The following is a 20,663-nucleotide window of genomic DNA, read 5'->3' as shown; positions in this document are numbered from 1 at the left end:
TCAATTACTACAGCTGCCAATCCAGCATTTTGCATCCATTTTGCATCCTGTAACTGTACCCTAAAAGGTTGTGCTGATCTGAATCCTACTGCACCATCAGCCTTACTACTGACCACTCATTTCACAGCTCTTCCAGCACGACAGCCTTGGAGAATTCCAAAGCTTTGATACAGAAAGCTACTGCCTCTTTAGATGAGTATTTAACCGGCTGGAGAAATTAACAAAAATAGTTCCTATTTGCACAATAGCATAGCACAGCATCTGTACAAATGAGCAAGAGATTCAAATGCAACACAGCAACTAATGGAAGGTGAGGAACGTAAGAGAAAAAACAAGCTAGAAATACAGAATCTGAGGGGAAAAAAACATTATCAAGAGAAAGGCAAAGCCAGCTACCATAGAAAAAAACGGAATTTGGAAATTCTGTCCAGAATAGAATGGCTGTCACAGCTTCAAGGTTTCATCGTCCAAGCCATGACAAAAATAAAAGAACTGTCTTTGGAGAAGAGTTTATTAGCTCAACATTTCAAAACAATACAGTATTTTTAAGTCAAACTAAAGACAAAAGAAAGCTCTGAATGTAGACTGGACTCAAATAATAAGATTTATAACACTTGCATATATTCAACAAACATAGGACCAGAAATTCTTCCATTGAAACAGGACCTAATCAATCTTCTACAGATTCCACATTAGCCTGCTGAAAGCTCCATATTTTCTTGAATAACCATAGAATCACAGAATGGTTTGGGTTGGAAGGGACCTTAAAGTTCATCCTGTTCCAACCCCCTGCCACAGGCAGGGACACCTTCCACTAGAGCAGGTTGCTCCAAGCCCCATCCAACCTGGCCTTGAACACTGCCAGGGATGGGGCATCATAATACGTAAGTATAGTTTCTTCCTGGCCTTAGCAGTTTGTTATCAGTTTATGCCCTGAACAAGGAGTGCTACTCCAGGATTAAAAAAATAATAATGAAACTATGGAGTGTCAAATCTGAAAGACCAAAGAAAAGGCAAACATCTCATGTGGTACCTGAAAAACCACAGTCAAATAAATGCAATTTCTACAAATCTGCAGGATTTAGCTGGATCACTGTAATTACAATACTGTCATGCAGAGTTACATCCAAGTAAGTATTTTCTCACTGTGTTGCTCACCTGATCTTTGCAAAATGGTTGAGAAGTTCCCACAAAGTCTGTTCACAGAGAAAGGTGTCTTGTAAACGGGAGCCATCATCCAACTGCAATGCGATCCGAACCTATGGGAAAACACACTGAATTGATCCAGAAACTGAATGAAAACTTCCTTGTCTTTACAACTTGTTTAGGTATTTCAGTGATCTGCAGAACCTGCTATCCAAAAAACCATGACGTCCTTCTAAACACTTCCTGCAAAGGATTACATTAAAAATGCAGAGGGGTATTCAGATAATGATTTTAGGAGTCTGCCATTTTTGCCTGACTTCCCATTGGAATGGACAGCTCCTGAGTATGGAGGAGGCAATCCTTCACTATTACCCAGCTTTCTTGGGCTTTTCTTCCCTGCCACATCCTGAACTGAAACATACTCTGAGAAAGGCCAATGCAAATGTCCCATTCAGTGTTTACACGTGTCCCTACCAACAGTGTCAGTGCATCCTCTCACTCTGACAGCATGTGACACATGGGAAAGCATGAGGAGGAGAGCAAGAGTAAGATGGGGAAAAAATAGGCACCACACACTCCAGCAATCAACTGTGATTTCCTTGGAGGAATATGCCTGTCATCTGCCTCAGCTCCTACCAGTCCTTACAGGACTGCAAACTGTCATCTGCTGGAGACAAGTTTTTCTACATAAAGGGAACAGTGACATCATCAACAACTAGCCAACAGAACTAAGTTGTGTCATCCCACCATTAACACAACCTCCTGGTTTCTCCTATGCTGGAGACAAGTATTACATTATTCTCAGCTAGAGCAGAGTGATGACAGCTGACATCACCGTTCTATAAGAATCCAGCCCAGAAATTCAGACTACCAGTTGCATCAGTTTCTGGGCAACAGTTCAAAGCTAAGCATGTCACGAAAGTCCTATTCAGTCAATTAGAAGTCTTTTTGAAAATCCCAGGCTCTATAAATAATAGACCAGTGCCAATTATCTTTTAAGTTTACAAACACATAAACAGAAGGTTAGCAACTTTAACACTAGAACTGTACTGATGGTACCCCTACATCACCCACCACAACAAGGGGCATTTGTTCAATTTGTCACTAAACAACTGTCTTACAGGAATGAATGATTTTTACATGTGAAAGCAAATCCATCTATTTTAAAAATATCAGGTTTGCTGAACAAACTCACAATTTACCCAAACCTGTGTTCTGGCTCTAGGGGTGAGACTGCTGCCAGTAACCACAGGAAAGCACACCTACTCCTACGCAAGTTATCTCAATAAAGAGACAGTAACAAAAGGCACAGAACCAAATTCATCCCAACATTACTGCAGCCAGCCTGCATGATCAAGCCCGCATCCCAGTTGCCACTGTATCAGGGCATAATACCAGTGACACCAGAGTCAGCTCTTGTCACAGCTAACCGGCTGTTTTAAACTCCCTACAGTATTTGACACTCATTCCCTGTGGCAGGGAATTCTTTTGGCCAATTGTTCTGGACAAAGTATTTTCTTATACTGTCTGTAAAATCCTTTCAAGTGGAATCTCTGCTCTTAGTTTAGGGGACAGTGACTGTTTAGACTGTGCTCTTCAGAAGCATATTTGCTGTATCGTCTCAGCTCCATAGAATAGCAACAAGCACTCCAAGGGAAGCCTCACTTCTGTAGACGGTTCTGTTGAAATATAACTAAACCATAATAAGTTAAACTTTTGTTAGCTCTTCTCTTCTGTGATCTAAAGCAGTGATTCCACTACCGTAGAAATATAACCCTTCTCCTACAATGCACGGTCCTTCTCACCCCTTTCGCAACTTTTTATAACTGAAAATTTTAAGCAGATGCTACCAGCTTGTGGTATTTTTTTAACTAAATATGTCATTTGGAGCACAAACTTCTTTCTACCACAAAGTCAGAAAGAAAACATTAGCACCAAAACAAAGCACATGGAGGTTTTACAGAGAAAAACACGGACATTTGTGACTCCTCAAACTACATTGCACACCCACAGTGAACTACAGCAGAGACTGCAAAACCTTTGTGCACTACAAAGTTCACTTTTCAATGGGTGCATCAGTTTCTCTTTGTGACAGGTAAAGCAACTGCTTATGACAAAATACCACTACCACAATTTGACAGACAGACATTGAGGGAGTAGCACTAATAGACCTGAAACTTTCTCAAGAAATTAGAAACTCCACCTGAGGAAGTCTGTAAGAAGAGACATGACTGTTAGTGACAGACAAATTTTCATTCCCAGGCCACTTAAGTAAGACCATACATCATTTTTACCACATTCAATGTTTATACTCATTAACATCCATGCATCATTTCAAAAATGATGTCTCCAGCTGTAAGAACAACATGCATCAAAGATTTTTAAATCTCCTAAACGTGACAGTAATTCCTATAGAACACAGCATCCGTAAGCTCTTTGCAAATTATACAAAGCAGGGACATTTGGCAACTGCTAAACACAGCGCACATCACAAAACATTCTAAAGCTGTGTGAACACACTGTGAACAGCAGTGCTGGGAAAGAAGCAAAAGAGAATCCTGTAAGAATGTGAGATTTAGTCAAAATCCAGAGGCAGACAACAGCAACTGGAATAGAAATTAGGAAATGGAACTGAGTTTGTAGCTCAACTGCTGAGCAAAGTCATCAGTGATGTTTAACTTCTTACACATTCATGACTACTAGTTTTTCATGTGCCCCAAAAGATCTCCCTATCCTCCATTCGCGGCTGGAACTCCACCAGCATGCCAACTGCGGGCAAAGACTTCCAGCTACTGAATAACCATTTTCCACCACACCTCAACCAGTCTTTGGGTGGTCTCCCACTCAAGCATTGGCCAAGCCTAACCATGCTCTTGCTCATGAAATCTGACGTGATCACATTCAGCAAAAGTGATAACTGAACTAAGCGGTCACACTGCGAATACCAACGTACCGTGTTTCCAATTCCCACTCTATTAGAGACTGGCACCATCTCCAGCTTGGCATTGTTGGGCAGCCTGGCAAACCTCCACTGTAAAGAGAGATCCAACACGCTCCTCTGAAACCTAAACAAGAACAGAGCCCATGAAAACACCAGGAACCATCCTATGTCACCTTCAGACCACTTCAGGGACTGGCAACAATGCAAAGTCCAGGAACTGAGCAAGAGAATCCCCTGCAGGCTGACCAGGAGCCATAGAGCAACATTCAACAATGCAGAACAGGTAACTCAGAAAACAGTCAACAGAAATTATTCTGCATACCAAAAAAGCTGCAGTTTGTAGAGATCACAGATAAGATACTCAAATATATGTTCCTCCTCAGGCTTTAAGAGAGAAACAGAACTGAATAGTCAAGCCTGGTGCTCACTGTTAAATAAAAAGGTACTTTTTTTACTGCCACTCAAATAATCTCTTGATTATGATACCATAAAAGTGTACGATCAAGCCACATTGTGTGAGTGGAGCCCTACCAGTGAGTGAGCTACAACTGTGGGTGCGGGGACAGACATCTCTGTGGAAGTTACACAGGATCTCGGTATCTATCCAAGGAGCAAAGGGAACTTGGCATGGGGAAATCGGGAGAGGTTAATTGGAACAAAATCACTTTGTTGGAGAACAACCTGAGCCACAGCCCACAGACCCTCTCTCCTCACGACTGTGAGCACCCCCCTGAGCTCGGGGCCCGCAACCCCGGGCACCCACCCGTGGCACCCACCGCCCGGCAGCACGCCGGGCCACGGGCAGGTCCTTGGGCACCGGCCGGGCCCCCTGCCAAGGACGCGGCGGACAGCTCGGCACCGCCGGGCCCGACCCGCTCCGGGCGCGCAGCCGCGGGCCCATGCTGGGCCTCTGCCACCGGCGGCGCGGCGCAGCCTCCAGTCGGGCCCGGCCCGGCCGCCGCCGGCCCCGCGGTGAGACTCACTTGAGGCCGTACTCGCTGGGACTGCCGCCCTGCTTCCTGCAGACCTCCTCGAGGATCTGCGGAGAGAACAGAGGCGTTACGGGCCGGGCCGGGCCTGCCGCCGCCGCGCCGCCGCCGCCGCCGCCCCCCGGACCCACCTGGAGCAGCACCGTGCCGGGCCCCACCCGTACCGTGACCCGCCGCCCGCTGGGGGCCAGCACCGACACCGCGGCGCCCCCCCCGCCCGCCGCCGCCATCTTCCCTCCCGCCGAGGCGCCGGCCCCGCGCGGCTGGGGCGGAGCTGGGCCCCGGGCCGCCCCTGCTGCAGACCGCGCCCCGCCCCGCCGCGGAGCGGAGCTGAGGCACCGGCCGGGCGGCCCCGGCGGGCGAGTCGCGGCCTGGCGGGGCCGGCCGGGGACTTCCGGGGCCGGGGCCTTGTCAAGGGTCAGGGCCGAGCCGGAGGTCGAGGGTCAAGGTTGGGGCCTGCGCCCGGGCGGCTGCGGCGGGAGCTCGCAGTGCCGCCGGCGCTCGGAGCAGGGGCGGGGCAGCCCGGGGCAGGGTGCCGGGCACACGGACGCCGGTGCAGCGGGTGCGCCGTCCGTTCGGCCGAGGGAGCGACCGGTGGAGCGGGAGGAGCCGGGGCCAGGGCTGCCGCTGGCGGCGTGTTTCCTGCCGGGTTTCCGGTGCTGGGATCGGTCAGCCACCTCTGAGGAGATAAAACGTTTCTTCGCTGTGCCTGGGCTTTGCCCGGCAGCGCACGGCGTGATCCCCACACCGAACCGGGCACGCGGCACGTCGAGGCGCTTTGAAGCTCTCGCCTCTTTACCCAGCGGCGATGGCGGCGGGCACAGGTACCGGAGCGGTGCTCCTGGGCAGAGCACTAAAGCTACTGATACAACAGCCGCAGTGCAGAGGGCGCTCCCCCTGCCAGGCAGGTGTCCAGGCGGTGCCGCAGTCAGGACACCGCTGGTTAAGTAAGGCAAACCATAGCACCCCGTCCCCTCCGAAGGCCATTTCTTCCGGTCAAAAAAACCCAAACAACCAAAGATGTTGATTGGGCATCTCAGGATTAGTGTTACAAACTCAGTCATTCAGACAAGGGCACTGCAGCTGTAGGGAGCTGAGATTATCTTACATTTTACAACAACATTTCTCAGAGACTTTAATTTCACCCTCAGCACCACCTTTGCAGTGTCGAAGGCACTCCCAGAGATTCAACTCTTTTGTTTGCTATCACAAAAAAAACCTCTTAGTTTGGGTAACCACTGGAATTTATTTAGCCTAAGTTGTTACCACATGCCAAATACTTTCTCTACTTCTTCTATATTTATCATATATGTTAAGCTTAAGTCCCCAGCGCCATCCCCAGCGCCCACAAAAATGTCTGCTCTGCTTGGCTTATAAAGGAAAAAGATCCTTTTAAGGGAAAGACAGTTTAGTAAAAGATAACACTAGCTCGTTTTTACTGTATCAGCAGTGTGAAAGAAAGGAGAAAAAGAGAGGATGGGAATTTTAGTGATGGAGAGACATCCCCTTGCTTATGCATGTGGATTCCTGAGTCCTCTCAACACCTAGCTACTCAATTAAGTTGTATTAATAGTAACAAAGGGTGTCCTGGTGTATAATGTGTTCTTTAAAAATAACACCTAAACGTGCCTTTACGCTTGTTCTTTCCATTCTGCTGGGAAGTATCATCATATTACCTATACAGCTACAGCATTCAGGATATTGGCATCCCGGGCCATGTCTGTAATTCCTAAACACATTAAAATGGTTGAAGTCAGTGTATTTTACTTTCAGAGCTGGGATGGACAAGGGGTGTATGGCCAGTTACCACAGAACAGCGCAGTAACTCATCAGTCATCTGTCAATACCCTCAAGTTGTCTGCGTGCACTTCTTTTTACTATTTTAGCCAAGCAGCTGTGGAACTTTCTGAATATAAACATGACAGCTGTATACAGATGTATTGCCACCATCCTCCTTTCACTTGTCAGTTCTCGGCTTACGTAGTGACCACCTTTGTTCATACTCTGAAAGTCAGTATTGCGCAGGGAGGTTCTGACTTACCATCCTCTCACGATTCTCTTTCCTAGGAGAGAGGCCCACATCGTAGAAGAGTTTCTTCCAAAGAACAGCTCACACCAAGGTAATCACAGCACTACCTCTTACAGCAGCTGGGAACAGCAGCAGAACAGCAGGCTCTGCCATTATATTTTCCCCAGTACTAACTTCCAGTTTTCATCAGTCTGCATCTTGTACACTTCCCAAGTCAGAGGTGTGTCTTTACATCTAATCTGATGGATCTCCCTCACATGAATTTGCCCAGCCACATTTTGAGCCCACCTGTGCTTTTGGCACCCACAGGATCTGGGGCAGTGGGTGCCACAGTGAAATTGTGTGGTACGACAGAAGTACCTAACTTTGATTTAGAATTTCTTCCTTGGTGTTCCACAGCTTTTATCAAGAAACAATCACTAATCATTCTCTGTTTCCATCTCTGTAACATTCACAAGTCTAGAGACGTACTTCTTATCATTCCCTACCTTTTTAATTGCCTTTGCTGTAAAATATGTGAAGAAGCCTTCACATATATGAGGCCTTAAGGGCAAGATTGTTCTGAAAGTTGACACACTTTTGCCTACAAAGAGTGCAACAAATACCTATGGTGTGCAAATTCATCTTAGTCTTTAAAATAAGGTTCAGACTCAAAGCTCTGCAAGTATCTCACACAGAGCGAAGACATCTTGTCCTTCCACTCATCAATATCTTCAGAGAAGGTATGAAGAAGCAATTAAAATGGCCATGTTAACACCAGTGATTGTTCAAGTGCTGAGGTGGAGCAGCCATGTGATTTTAAAGGATACATTTTGAGTTACATGGAGTCCCCCGAACTGGTCCTGTTTCTGGATGGGGGGTAGCTCCTATTTGATGTCTGAAGCAGGCAGCTGTTTCCTATTTTGCATTTGGAAGTGACACATCCCTTACAGAAACGCTGCTCCTGTTAAAGAGACATCGATGTAATTTGAGCTGAACGTTTCCAAGTTGTAGGATTAGAGAGATTAATCTGGTTTTTAATGGCATGTCATAATCAGAAAGTCACATGGAGGTTAAGGTTCACATTTCATACCCAGAGTCACTTCTAATCTCAAATATTTATCTGAAATTACAAGCATTGGGAGAGAAAGAAGGGGGAGGTAACTACAACCTGGAGTTCATTAAAGTGCTACAAAGAAGGAGGAACTCATTTGGGAATAGTTGAAAATACCCTTAACAATTTGGGTTTCTGCCATTGTCAGGACCAAGTGATGCCTGCAAGTCTGCCAGGTGAGCAAAACGCCCACCATGCCAAGACCTTCTCAGAATCTGCATTTCATTTGCAGTTGCAGTGAACAAGCTGCAGAATGACCTTTCCCTAAAATCACCTTCCCTTCCTGGCAGCTAGTGCTTTGCATTAGATCTGTAGCCCTGGCACGATGCACGTTTGCATTGCCACAGCCACACAGAGAATCATGCATAGATTTGCTTCGTGATAAAGCATGGAACACTCTTCCCCCCCCCCCCCCTTTTTTATTTTCTTTTAAATTGATAGGAATTTAACTGTGAACATCTAGAAATATGTTGTCAACAGTTCCAAACTATGATGCAGAACAGTAGTTACTTACCACAGTAATGACAATTCCAAAAAGATTTCCTCCCGTCTGTACCAACGGTACGTGCTACCGACCACCAGAGTCCTGGGGACGTTCAAGAGGGTGGTTCCCTACCAGAGCATTGCACAGCACGTTGTGTTGCACTTTTGGTCAACACAAGACTCAAGAAACAAGTCAGGGGAGTTCAGCCGAGCCAGGGCTGCAACGCTGCCTACACCAGGCATGAGAGCTGCCTACAAAGGGGAAAGGTACTCAAGGCATAAGCCCTGGCCAGGACTCAGGGCATCATCCTCTCAGCTTCTGAGGGGCAAGTCCTGGAGGCCTTGGTCCTGGCAGAGCTCTAGGGAATCTCAGAACTGTCTTATTTGCTATTGTATATCATAGTCCAATACACTTCAACATACATGAGGACATAATGGAACATCCTGCAGGATATTTCATTTTGAAAGGCATTAAATGGTAACAGCATCTTCCTTAACATTATTCCCAATCATTAAAAATTTCTTGCTGGGCTCCTACGAGCCTTACTCCTACCAATAAAGATGCCCAACCTCCAGTGCCTGGAGCAGGAGTCCAATTCCTCTACAGCTTTCTCTGAGCTTCCTTCCATACTAAGCCCAGTCCATTCAATGTAGGGTGTTTCTTATTAAAAGACTAAACCTTAGCAAACCTCTCCTGCTGAAGAACAAAATTCTCTGAAACCTGTGTGTACTTGGATGTTCTCTCAAGTTCAGCATGTCAAACTGTACCGGATTTAAATATCTAGAAGTAAGAGAGCAGTCTGTTATGCCATAACCTCACACGCTGTACACTCTTCACACTCTTTGTAACAGCCCCTTGCTTCTTCGTGACAGGTAACACGAAGATGACAAGAGTGCTCTGAAGGAAACCCTCCTGTTACCGGAGCCAGGAGAGGTAAGGCCAAGACAGGTACAATTTAAATGTGTTTGCTTCTCCTCTTTGGACAAAGGCACAAAGATCTGCAACTTTAACTTTGCCCTACGGTTTCTCAGTGGTGTATCACACTCAGTCACCCCTTCACACACCAGCTGGTACAACGTGTTACAAGGTTCGGTAACTGCAGACCTCCCCAATCCGTCCTGTTTTCTTGCTGCAAGGAGTGGAATACAAGGTCCTGGAGTTGTTTATACCACCTGTTCCATGATCCCAAAGGACTCTTGAGGACTTAGTGGCTCATCTGGTCAGACTTTGTGCAAACTAACCAGTTTTCAGCTGCGCCTCTGCTCAGGCAGCCAGGCACGGTCTCTAACTGGTGATAGCTAGTCCTAGTGATGGATTGCTCGTATCTGACAGCCAGTGGGGAAGGGATGTTTAGGCCAGTGTAGAAAAAGACAACGATACAGAATTGTGCTGGGACCAAAACTGTATCGGGGAGATGTAGTGCGTCCGTGGAGGGGTGTGTTTAGTTCGGTGGCTTTTCCTGGCTTAAAGATACTATTGGTACTATCAGCAATTAAATAAAACATTTGGAGGTAAAAATCTGCCTGAGGACAGACTGAGATCGAGATTACATGAGAGTAACTGAAAGATTAAGAAAAACATAACATGGCAAGCAACTTGCAAACCCCTGTGCTCTGTATGTAGGAAATTCAGAACTGAGGATACACTTATAAAGTGCAAAGGTAAAAAGTGCACTTGCAGCAGCCGGACAGCCTTAACTCCTGCTCTGCAAAACCCCCTGCAAAAAATAGATTATACTATTTTCACCTTTTCTGATCCCAGATAGATTGCATTTCCCGGTGAAGATAGACGGGTTCCTGCTTCTCTCTGGAGGGCTGTTGAGGGGGCGAGCTGCCCGTCCTGGTATCTAAACGAAGATGGAATTATTCAGGGTGTAGCGTTTTCTCTGGTTTTCCTCGGTTTTTAACATCGAGGCCTGTGATACAGACATCATTTCCCTGACATTCCAGCTCTCACAGATGACACTCTGGAAGCTGGCACTTAACGTGGCTTTTTTTCCAGGGTTCTTCTTGCAACCACCGGGAATGTGCCAGCGCGGGGAGTAAAACAGGGAGAGCTGCTGGGGGGAAGTTCCCGAGAGGCGCTGAGCACCGGGGGCGAAACCCCCGCGGCGCGGTCCTGGCCGGGGGCTGCAGCCGGCGCGAGGACCCGCCGCCCGTGCAGAGGCTGTCCCCGCGGCGGGGCGCTCCGGGCCTCCCCCAAACGCAGAGGGAGCGCGTCGCCGCCCCGGTCACCCGCGCGCCGAATGACGGCTCCCGGCTCACCGCCGCGCCTTGCGGGCCGGGGCCACCCCCCGCACCGGGGGCTCCCGCACCGACGGCGGAGGGGAGCTGCGGGGGGGTGAGAGGGGGAGACAGCACCGCCCACGCGGAGCCGGGGAGGAGCCGCCGTCGGAGCCGCGAGAGGGGGCATGGGGGGGCGGCGCGGGCCGGGGGTGCCGCTGCGGGGGCTGCCACGTGCGGGTCCTCGCGCCGGCGCGGCCCGACCCCCCACCCCGGGCCTCCGAGAGGCCGCCGCGCGCCCCCGCCGCCCTGCGGGCGAGGCTGGCGGGCGCCACCGGCCGCGGCCGCGGTCCCGGCGCCGGCAGGGGCGGCGATGGCGGCGCCGGCGGCGGGGGGCTTGGGGCGCGCCCCGACGGAGCGGGCCGCCGTGCCGGTGCGGCGCGGCGCAGACCCCCCGCTCCCTCCGCCTCGCTCCGAGGGGGCGGAGGGCAGGGCAGGGCGGGGGCTGGCCGGCTGCTGCCCCACGCGGCGCCCGGGCTGGCGGCGCCCCCGGCGCGCTCCCCGCGCACTCCGTGCCCCTCTGTCATGCTCGCCGCCTGGGAGCGGGCGGCGGGCTCTTGCGCCGGCAGCCGCGCCGCTGAGCCCGCGCCTCCGGCGCTGTCCTCGCCGCCCGCCGCCGACCCCCGGCCCCGCGGGCGGCGCGGCGTGGCGTGCCGGAGCGCGGGCGGCGCTGCCCGCCGCCGGGGACTGGCTGCTGCTGCCGCCGCGGCGAGCGGCGGGTGGCGGCGGGCGGCGATGGGCACGGCGGCCGTGCACCTCCTGCTGCTGCTGGGGCTGCTGCACGCCGGGCCCGGCGGCGAGGGCAGGAAGGGCTGGAGGCGGCGGGGCTCGGCGGCCCGCGAGCGCGGCGAGGCGGCGGCGGCGGCCGAGAGCTTCCCGCTGGACTTCACGGCCGTGGAGGGCAACATGGACAGCTTCATGGCGCAGGTCAAGAGCCTGGCGCAGTCGCTGTACCCCTGCTCGGCCCAGGCCCTGCCGCACGACCTGCGCCTGCACCTCCTGCACAACGCCTCGGTCACCTGCAACGACGGCAGCCCGGCCGGGTGAGTCTCCGCGCGCCGCCGCCGCCGCCCGCCGGGGCTGCCCCGCACCGCGCGCCCCGGCCCCGCCGCTCCCCACCCGGCCCCGAGGGCTGTGGCGCCACCTTGCGGCGGCGCGCGGCGCGGCGGCGACAGGTGCAGGAGCGCTCCCGGGCGGCGGCGGCGGCGGCGCTGGTCCTGGCGGGCGCGCGCTCTGCACCGGCGCCCGGCTCCCGGTAACGGCGTCGCCGCCTCTGTGTCTGTCCGTAGCTACTACCTCAAGGAGTCCAAGGGCAGCCGGCGGTGGCTGCTGTTCCTGGAAGGTGAGCGACGGCGACCGCTGCTCTCGGTGCCCCGGCGCGGGGCAGCTGTGCTTTGGTCATCCCCGCCCCGGCGCGGCCTGGCCCCGGGCGGCGGGCAGCTGACCCCTCTCTCCCCTGCCAGGAGGGTGGTACTGCTTCAACCGGGAGAACTGCGACACCCGCTACGACACCATGCGGAGGCTCATGAGCTCCCGGGAGTGGCCCGCGACCCGCGTGGGTGAGTCGTCCCGAGGAGACAGCGCCCGAGGAACGGGGCCCGGACGGGGCAGCCGCGCGCGGGTCGGCATTGTCCGGCACCCCGCCGGCATCCTCCGGCTCCCTCCCCGGCATCCCCCGGCATCCCCGCAGGCGGGTGGTCGCTGCGCCGTGGCTGTTCCCACCCGGTGCCACAGGCACGGGCAGGCTCTCGCCCCACACACGTGCTGCTGCACAGCCGTGCGCACGTGCTCGGTTCACGGTTGCAAGCCGGTACACTGTATGTTAAACGCGGGCACGTACTCACAGACCTGCTGGGATCTTCAGAGCCGTGTTCTGTTTTCTGAAGAGACTTTGTGTTCCTCTTACTCCTGTTGGAGGAACTCGGGCCTCAGTCGGTTTGTCGGGACAGAGGCACTTTCTCCCGTATGTGTTTCCTGCCGTGGGACCAGCCCCGTGTGTGTTGGGAGGAATCAGATTTACTGTCTCGGTTTCACCTGGAGCTGCCTGCTTCCACCTTTCCCTGTTTAGAACTGTGTAAAGTCATGTAACCAACTGCAGGGACTCTGTGTGAAAGCAAACGTATGGTGCATGTGTAAAGTATTTGTAGCATCTTTCAGTGTTGGGTGTAGGGAGGAATTAGCGCCTGGATGCCCACGCTCCAGACAAGCAGGCTCCTGAGGCAGCACTGAAATGATGAGCTGTTCTCTTCATCCTCGCTGCTTGTGAACACCAGAACCTCTCCCATCACACAGATCTGTACTTGCATGTATTGGCATTCTCCTGCTAGGATTTGGATTTGGGGAAAGGGCTAAATTTTAGGTGTGTGTCACTGGTTCTTTTGTGTGCTACAAGAGGCCTCTAGACCAGCTTCATCTCCAGCATGAATCAGATTCTGAAAGTCACATCTGCCTAAGGGCAGGTTCAGAAACATCCCTTCCGCTGCCCTTAGTGATGTTTCGGCCTGGATGTTTGCTTTCTGTGTAGTCAGAGATGCTGCATGAAGTCACAGGCTGTCAGCGGTGCCTTTCTCATCTGTTTGTGCCCATCTGCAGGAACCGGGATCCTGTCGTCACAGCCGGAAGAGAATCCCCACTGGTGGAATGCCAACATGGTGTAAGGAAGGACAACAGAGGGCAACAGGGGGATACTTCAACAGCATCTCCTGCCTTCTAGGCTGGGAAGAATGCTACAAAGACAGATTAAGACCAACACTTGTGGGAGGAAATTGCATGTTTCCTCGTTTGTTTCAGACCAGCTCCCTAACAAGCAGCGCTGGCAAAGGCTGGAGAGACTTCAGTCCAGGCTCCTTGGAGTTGTGGGGTGATCTAATGAAGAAAAACTGGGGCTAGCTTAGAGATAGCTGAAGTGGCAAATACTGCTGTGAGTGGTGGGCTGAGAGCTCAAAGAAGGCAGAAATGAGAAAGACATCAGTTTAAATATGCATCTATTTAGGAAGGAAGAGCAGAGGAGAGGGCTGTTAACTGGCATTCTGCAAGCTGGAGACAAAAATGGGAAGATAAATTAATTCCTGCAAAAACCTCCAGTTGCATTTACACTGCATTGAGAAGGTCTTCTCATTTTTCATGTGAAAAATTGAAGGACAGAGAGTGTCCCTGTGGCAGGCCATCCATGGTATCAGTGGGACAGCTAAAAGTGAAGTCTTGGTCATTTTTCTGTCCACTGAGCTCAGGGCTTCAATTAGGTTGATAAAAGACACGTTATTTGTTGATTTGACTCAGTAAAATTACCAGTGTTCAGGAGAAAATTCAAGACAGTTACAACTGTCACTTGGTGTGCCAGAAGGGAAGGTGTCTGACAGGACGAGAAACTTCCCTTTTCCCCTCACCAGGGCTTAATTTTCTGTCAGTTACCTGACCTTGTCCTCACCCCTCCCGGGATGTCAAAGGAACATCAGTGCTCACACAGCTCTCTCTTGCAGATTCATCCCTTACTGCTCAAGTGATGTTTGGAGTGGTGCCTCTTCCAAGTCTGAGAAAAGTGAGTGTTACTGATGGGCTGTTGCGGCCCCAGACGTCACACGTTAAAGGATATGGCCAGACTTCTGTGAAGTTACATGCATGAATAACAGGCTTTTTCTTGCTGAAGGGCAGGAAAGGATATCAAGCCACTTCCAGATAAAACATCCTGATCTCTTTAGCTTGGGCTGTTTTGACATAGTTCAGAGCCGCTGCTTGAAGAGATGTTGCACCAATGCAGTTGGTGAGGATTAGAGGAACAAAATTCCTTTTAGATGAATCTATGGGTTCCAGCACACAGCAAACTAAATGGTGTAGCTGAGGAACCATGGTGCATTGCATGCAGCTTTGGCTTTGCTGATCTGAGAGGCAAGTGCAGTAAATTTAGTTTCAGACTTGTATCAGGAGGATATTTGGCCTTTGAAAGGAGCATCCTGTGCCAGGCTGTGTGCGGGTTGCTTTGGGGAACAGGAACAGTTCATTTTAATGCATGCACTGCCATCAGCTGTCATTCTGATGATGATGGAACTTGGAGTCTGCTTAAAGGAGTCCTTCTGGATTAAGCTGGGCTTCCTGCAGATGGATTGCGCTACCTCAAGTATTTCTCTGGGTTTCCCAACTTAAGCAGGATTGGTGTCTGGGTGCAGGGATGCCTATAGAAACACCAGGGGCTTAGTTCTCCTCTTGTTTGTTCATGAAGAGTTTTCTTTGGCCAGGATGAAATTACTGTTACACGGTGCTGTTGATGCTGTGAACAAAAGAATTTGGCTCAAGCTGTGCCGTGCTATGGCACTGAAAAGGCAGAAGGTTAATGCTTCTCTTTGAGCTGGTCTGCGAGTTCTGGCCTTAAACCAGGCACTGTGTCGCTCCATGTGTCTGGTCACTAACGCTTGTGCTGGGAAGCTGACTGCTCGTCGATACCACAGATACACATTTTGTCACCATAAGGGACCTTTTTGCTCCACAGGTTCTTTTAACTGTCCCTGTGAAGCAGTTGCTCTCCAGCAGACACGGCTGCCTCTCGGCGGTGCAGCCCATGTAGGTGTAACCTTTGTGAAACGCTGCTTGGCTGGAGTGGCTTTATGAGCTGGGGAGAAAGGGAGGCAGGACTTTGGAACTGAGATTCCAGGTGATAGGAAGGTGTCTGTGTTCCTCGTGTACAGAGGAAGGCTCCCAGCACCTGCCGCCTTCTCTACGTGTACCGATTCCTACGCACTGCTGTTGGAGGGTGTGCTTGTGCTGCTCTGTATTCTATTCACTCTTCGCTTTCTCTCAGGGAAGCAAGTTTTGCAGGGGGAGAGTATCTTTTGTTGGATGTATCTGAGACGGGTGGAGAAAATGGGCCTGGTTTTAGGTTCATAACCCCTTCATAAGGTTCTTAAGCATTCATGGAGAGGAAGCGAAAATCTTAACCTGAGCAAGAAACAGTTCTGTTGACACTGAGCTATCTCTTCCAGATGAATATGCCTTCATGGGAGCCCTGATCATTCAGGAGGTTATAAAGGAACTGGTGGGAAAAGGCCTTGGCACTGCCAAAGTGGTGCTGCTAGCAGGGAGCAGGTAGGTACCTACATTTCCTGTGGTGAAGACAGGAGATTTCCACAGTAGAAGGCTGTTAGGGAGCAGGTCTCAGGAGCAAACCCTGTATCTCTTCTCAGTTTTCTCCTTTACATGGTGCAACAGGGGATGATATATAATATTATTTCCTCAGCTTTTGGTCCAGGTACACTTATGAGAAAATAATAAGGTGAAAGCTTTGCAGGAGAGAGGGAATGTTTCGTTCTTCCCTGCATCAAGCATGCTGCCTCCTGTTGGCCCACACCATGAGACGTGTGCCACTGGGAAATGGACTTGGGACATGTGAATTGAAACATCAGGCTTGCCTGACTGGGTGCTCTGAATCGTGCCGTGCTGCACAGAGCTATGGGCCACTCAGCATATGCTGCATGGGTGGAATATAGAAGTTGCAAAGGGTGAGTTTGTCTCACTTCAGATTCTTTCAGTTTTTGAGCAGCCAAACGCGATTGATATAAAGCACATAAATCTCCCAGAAGAAGGAATAAGAACAGAGTTGGTTTCTGAGGTATCACAATTGTTACTCAGCACTGGCTTTATTTCTGAGTGTTTTGCAAAGCAAAGGAATAACTTGGTGACTACCAAGTTCATTGCTGTGAATGCACCAAGTTCATGGTGCACTGCTGTGTGGATAGATGAGGTTGTCCTTAGGGTGTCACTGCTGTGAGAGGGTATGTGAGCTAGGTAGCCATTCAGTAGCTGTGTGCACTTCATGACTGCAGTATTAATGTTGCTGTTGCAGTGCTGGAGGGACAGGAGTGCTCCTGAATGTGGATCGAGTGGCAGAGCAGCTGGAGGAGATGGGTTATCCAGGGATTCAGGTTCGAGGCTTGGCAGACTCCGGATGGTTCTTGGATAATAAACAGTATCGCAGAACTGACTGTATTGATACCATCACATGTGCTCCAACAGAAGCCATCAGAAGAGGAATAAGGTACAATCAGATGCTCTAAAAGACTTTTATAAGAGTTAGGATGTGGAGAAGATGTCCTCCTCCTCTATCTTCCTCCATTTTGATACTTAAAGAGCATTTATCATCTACATCAGTGTCTTTTCAATGATTTTATTGGAAAAGACAATAGCTTAAAATCTAGACATGTAAAAGATTGTGTGCAATTGTGGATTCTCTAAAATGTGATTGATGGGACAATATAGCCAAGAAAGAACTCTGGTGTCAGAGTAATCAGAACAGAAATAGATGGGATATGGAAAGGCCGTTGCTAAGATTGCACTATGCCTTTCATTCTGTTATTGCTTTATCTTCTAGGTATTGGAATGGGATTGTTCCTGAACGCTGCAAGCTGCAGTTTAAAGAGGGAGAAGAATGGAATTGCTTTTTTGGATATAAGATTTACCCCACTCTTCGATGTAAGTATCAGAGGAGAGATATCGAATAGATTCCAGGGTTTCCTCTGTATCTGCAGCTAACTTAGAGCAATCCCTTTTCCAAATCTTTTGTCTTCCCAGGTCCAGTCTTCATTGTCCAATGGCTCTTTGATGAGGCCCAGCTTACTGTAGACAATGTTCATCTCACTGGACAGCCTGTTCAGGAGGGGCAGTGGCTCTACATCCAGAATCTGGGTAGGGAGCTAAGAAACACCTTGAAGGATGTGACGTAAGTATTGCATTGAGGAAAACCTGGCACATTTCTTTCTAAGAGACATTTTTATCTAGTATTCTAGCAGCATTTCTCAGACCTCTGCAGAGTTGAGTATTGTGAATTTGATGGCTGGTAGTTCATCTACAGCAATGATCTTGCCTTTTTCATTTCTGGATAAGTGTGAAGTAACTTCCAGCTTCACAACTATCAGCTGCCCTTTGTAATCAATAGGAACAGGTTTTTTCTTTCCTACCTCCAAGGCGAGGTCAGACTCCTTGCCACCGCGCAGCCATTAACCTCACAGGGATGTTTTGAAAATCATAAAACATCCGAAGAGTTGATGACACAACAGAGGAGGAACTGTTAATGCACTTTACTTGCTTCACATGAGAGCAGGTACCCAGGAGTCCTGCTGCAGATGTGCACTGTTAGGCAGGAAGCAACCCCTTTCCAGTCCAGACACGGTTTATATGAGACAATCATGGCTGTTCCTAAAACTCTTGCCAGGGGCAGCAAAAAGTCCACCCTCTCCTGAGTCCGGAAGGTTCTGTTTAGTGGGAGGGAGTTGGTCCTTCCAAGACCTAATCCATGCTTCCTTTCTTCCCTCAGTGCTAGCTTTGCTCCTGCCTGTTTGTCTCATGAGATCATTACACGCAAGTGAGTGCTTTTGCAGACTCCATGAGCGGGCAGTGGGGGGAATGCGCTGGTTCCCACAGCCTGATGCGGGCTCTGCCCTTTGTCGTTTCAGTCACTGGACAGACATCCAGGTGAAGGGGACGTCGCTCCCCCGCGCCCTGCACTGCTGGGATCGGAGCCTACACGAGAGCAACAAAAATGGGAAGGCCCCTCTGAAAGGCTGCCCAATTCATCTGATTGACAGCTGTCCATGGCCTCACTGCAACCCCTCGTGCCCCACCATCAGGGACCAGTTCACAGGGCAGGAGATGAATGTGATCCAGTTCCTCATGCACATGGGTTTCGATGTTCAGAAGATGGCACAGCAGCAGGGCTTGGAGCCAAGTAAACTCCTGGGGATGCTCAACAGTGGTAACTAGCAAGGGCTTTGCAGAGGGGCAGAGATTAGATCAGGAGGAGACTCTAAGCCCTTCTCCCACACTTCCTAATCTTCCTTATGCTCATGCAGGCAGCCGCACGCTCACACCCATGCATGCTCAGACCTGTACACACCACGTGCTCCCACACTCTTGCACACTTAGGATGTGTCCAGCAAAAAAAATAGGCAATTTCTTGCTTACACCGTTTGACTGGAACGTGTTACCTCCATACTCCAGGGCTCAGTTTCAGCCATTCACATCCTCTTCCTGTGTAACACAAGGCAATCTGATACAGGGAGTAGCAAAGCCATAAATAGCAGCAATGAGAATCTTCCCGAGATCTAGGACTTCTTCCCTTGCCATGAATTTTATATCACAGACTTGATACAAGTGGTGAACAAAGCAAGCACTGGATTTCTTTTGTCCAACTAGGAGTGAAGGAACGATAACCTGACTGCCTGGAGGTCAGCGTCTCGCGATGCATCATCACATACAAGCCCAGGACACGTGCTAGGGATGGACACTCTTGTACTCAATTTACTTTCATATTATTTTATAAAATGACTTTTTTTATTACTTTTTTAAACTAAGCAAGAAATATAAATGATATTGTTTTGTAACATATTTTTTTTAAATAACGAAGAAACCTCTTGCTACTTGGGCAATGTGGACATATTTATTTTAATATGTAAAACGCTATTTATAAGGGCTGACCAGAGAACCATACATATGTCTTTGTAAAGTTGTATATGCTGCTCGTTTGGATGGGTTATTCTTATGATCACTTGTGCCTGGGAGAGGGCTGAGGGTGGTGTTGGTCTTCTGTATTAATTAGACATCTGTGTTCCCCTTGCACTATGCTTCGTCATTGTTTCTCTGTTGAAGAGGTTGTAGTACGGGGCCTAAGTACAGAGACTTTCACCTAGCATCTGATGTTTGCATACTTGCACAGCGCTTTTAGCTTGACACTGATTTGCCAGGTATTCCAGGGCATTGCATTTTAAGGTGCAGGGACATCTGGTTTTGCAGCAAAGGCCTCTGTTCTACTGAGAGCAATGTCTGATGAGCCCGTCTGGCCTGTCTTAAGATGGGGAGCATTTGGAACATAAAAGGCAGAGAACACAAGGCAAGCACCAACATATTTCTATTCTTTTAGTCATTTGAGAACACACCCACCTCAGAACACAGAGAATCCCCTTTGATGGTAATGGGAGGAGAACAAGGGAGGGATCAGGAATGTGTGTTGGAGCTGGAGAGAGGAGAGACCATTCCTTAGGGGAAAAGCACATGGGCAGAAGCAAGAAAGCAGAAAAGCTCCGTACTGCAGTGTGCTGCAGCTGGTGCAGACAAACCTGCACAAGGAGCATCGGGGACATCCCTTCTGCAGAAGTTCCTGACACCAGCGTAGCGTTGGCTGCACCCGTGTGAGGCTGCACCCGTGTGTGGCCACAGGAAACCGGGGTCCAGTTTTACGACACATGTCACATCACTGTCGAGATGGGTCTTGCCAGCTTGCAGCGGGGCTGAAAGGGTTCCTGAACCTCGACAAAGGGGTGGTGCTGTTGGTGAGGTCCCTTGTCTCAGGTGAGTGAACCGCAAAATGGACAAAGCTGCAGCCATTCGGGTACTTCTGATGGACTTCAGCAAACAGTTGGGCAGCACCATGTAGGCGATCAGCCGTCCTGCTGGGCAAGGGGGGCTTGCAACACACGTCAGGTAAAAGTAGCTAAGGAGAAAATAAATGGTTCTCCCAGTGGAACTGAAACGCGGGGAAGCTGTCAGGACAGGTATATGGGAAAGCGTGTGGGAAGTGGGATTCCTCTGAGGGCTGGAGTCACACAGAGCCAAGTGCTGGTACTTGAGCACTAGCCAGAATTTCAGCTGGGCACCAGCTTGTTGGTTGGGAGCACCAAGGGAAGCTGCTGTGAGCACCTGTGGTTTGAGGAGGACTGT

The 20,663-nt window shown here is 50.2% G+C and overlaps 2 protein-coding genes and 1 long non-coding RNA gene across 7 annotated transcripts in view; 2 read left to right on the top strand and 1 right to left on the bottom strand.

Annotated features, from left to right (window-relative positions):
- Window positions 1-5,344, bottom strand: part of ASPSCR1 (ASPSCR1 tether for SLC2A4, UBX domain containing) — a 40,524-nt gene extending 35,180 nt beyond the window's left edge. For 3 of the 5 annotated variants that reach the window (XR_003994326.1, XR_003994327.1, XM_030506054.1), the window contains exons 1-5: window positions 5,208-5,316; window positions 5,071-5,126; window positions 4,100-4,211; window positions 1,351-1,353; window positions 1,159-1,259 (exon numbers count right to left, since the gene is read on the bottom strand). Coding sequence is in view for 3 of the 5 variants with exons in the window: in XM_030506054.1 (XP_030361914.1) it covers window positions 1,159-1,259; window positions 1,351-1,353; window positions 4,100-4,211; window positions 5,071-5,126; window positions 5,208-5,306 (371 nt within the window). In the remaining 2 variants the exon portion in view is untranslated. Of the gene's footprint in view, window positions 1-1,158; window positions 1,260-1,350; window positions 1,354-4,099; window positions 4,212-5,070; window positions 5,127-5,207 lie in introns of all 5 variants that reach the window. The other 2 variants (XM_030506055.2, XM_030506056.1) reach the window with 2 other exon arrangements.
- A 1,064-nt stretch (window positions 5,345-6,408) lies between these two features.
- Window positions 6,409-10,210, top strand: LOC115616598. Its single transcript, XR_003994323.1, has 2 exons — window positions 6,409-7,450; window positions 9,555-10,210. It is a non-coding gene; the product is annotated as an uncharacterized LOC115616598 (long non-coding RNA).
- A 1,489-nt stretch (window positions 10,211-11,699) lies between these two features.
- Window positions 11,700-19,566, top strand: NOTUM (notum, palmitoleoyl-protein carboxylesterase). Its single transcript, XM_030506048.1, has 11 exons — window positions 11,700-12,007; window positions 12,254-12,306; window positions 12,428-12,523; window positions 13,557-13,617; window positions 14,444-14,502; window positions 15,938-16,040; window positions 16,798-16,989; window positions 17,323-17,423; window positions 17,523-17,670; window positions 18,265-18,312; window positions 18,404-19,566. The coding sequence occupies exons 1-11, from the start codon at window positions 11,700-11,702 to the stop codon at window positions 18,708-18,710; spliced, it is 1,476 nt and encodes a 491-aa protein (XP_030361908.1). The 3' UTR covers window positions 18,711-19,566.
- Window positions 19,567-20,663: the final 1,097 nt, after the last annotated feature.

This window comes from Strigops habroptila, chromosome 14 (assembly GCF_004027225.2).
Source record: "Strigops habroptila isolate Jane chromosome 14, bStrHab1.2.pri, whole genome shotgun sequence".
NCBI lineage: Eukaryota > Metazoa > Chordata > Aves > Psittaciformes > Psittacidae > Strigops > Strigops habroptila.
This window is presented reverse-complemented; position numbering and strand designations above follow the sequence as displayed.

What these genes read in the sequence shown, in the direction of transcription:
- NOTUM (XM_030506048.1), top strand. Translation starts at nt 11,700, where the DNA reads ATGGGCACGGCGGCCGTGCACCTCCTGCTGCTGCTGGGGCTGCTGCAC. An exon ending in GCCATCAGAAGAGGAATAAG is followed by an intron (nt 16,990 to 17,322) that starts GTACAATCAGAT and finishes TTTATCTTCTAG; the next exon opens with GTATTGGAATGGGATTGTTC. An exon ending in GATTTACCCCACTCTTCGAT is followed by an intron (nt 17,424 to 17,522) that starts GTAAGTATCAGA and finishes TTGTCTTCCCAG; the next exon opens with GTCCAGTCTTCATTGTCCAA.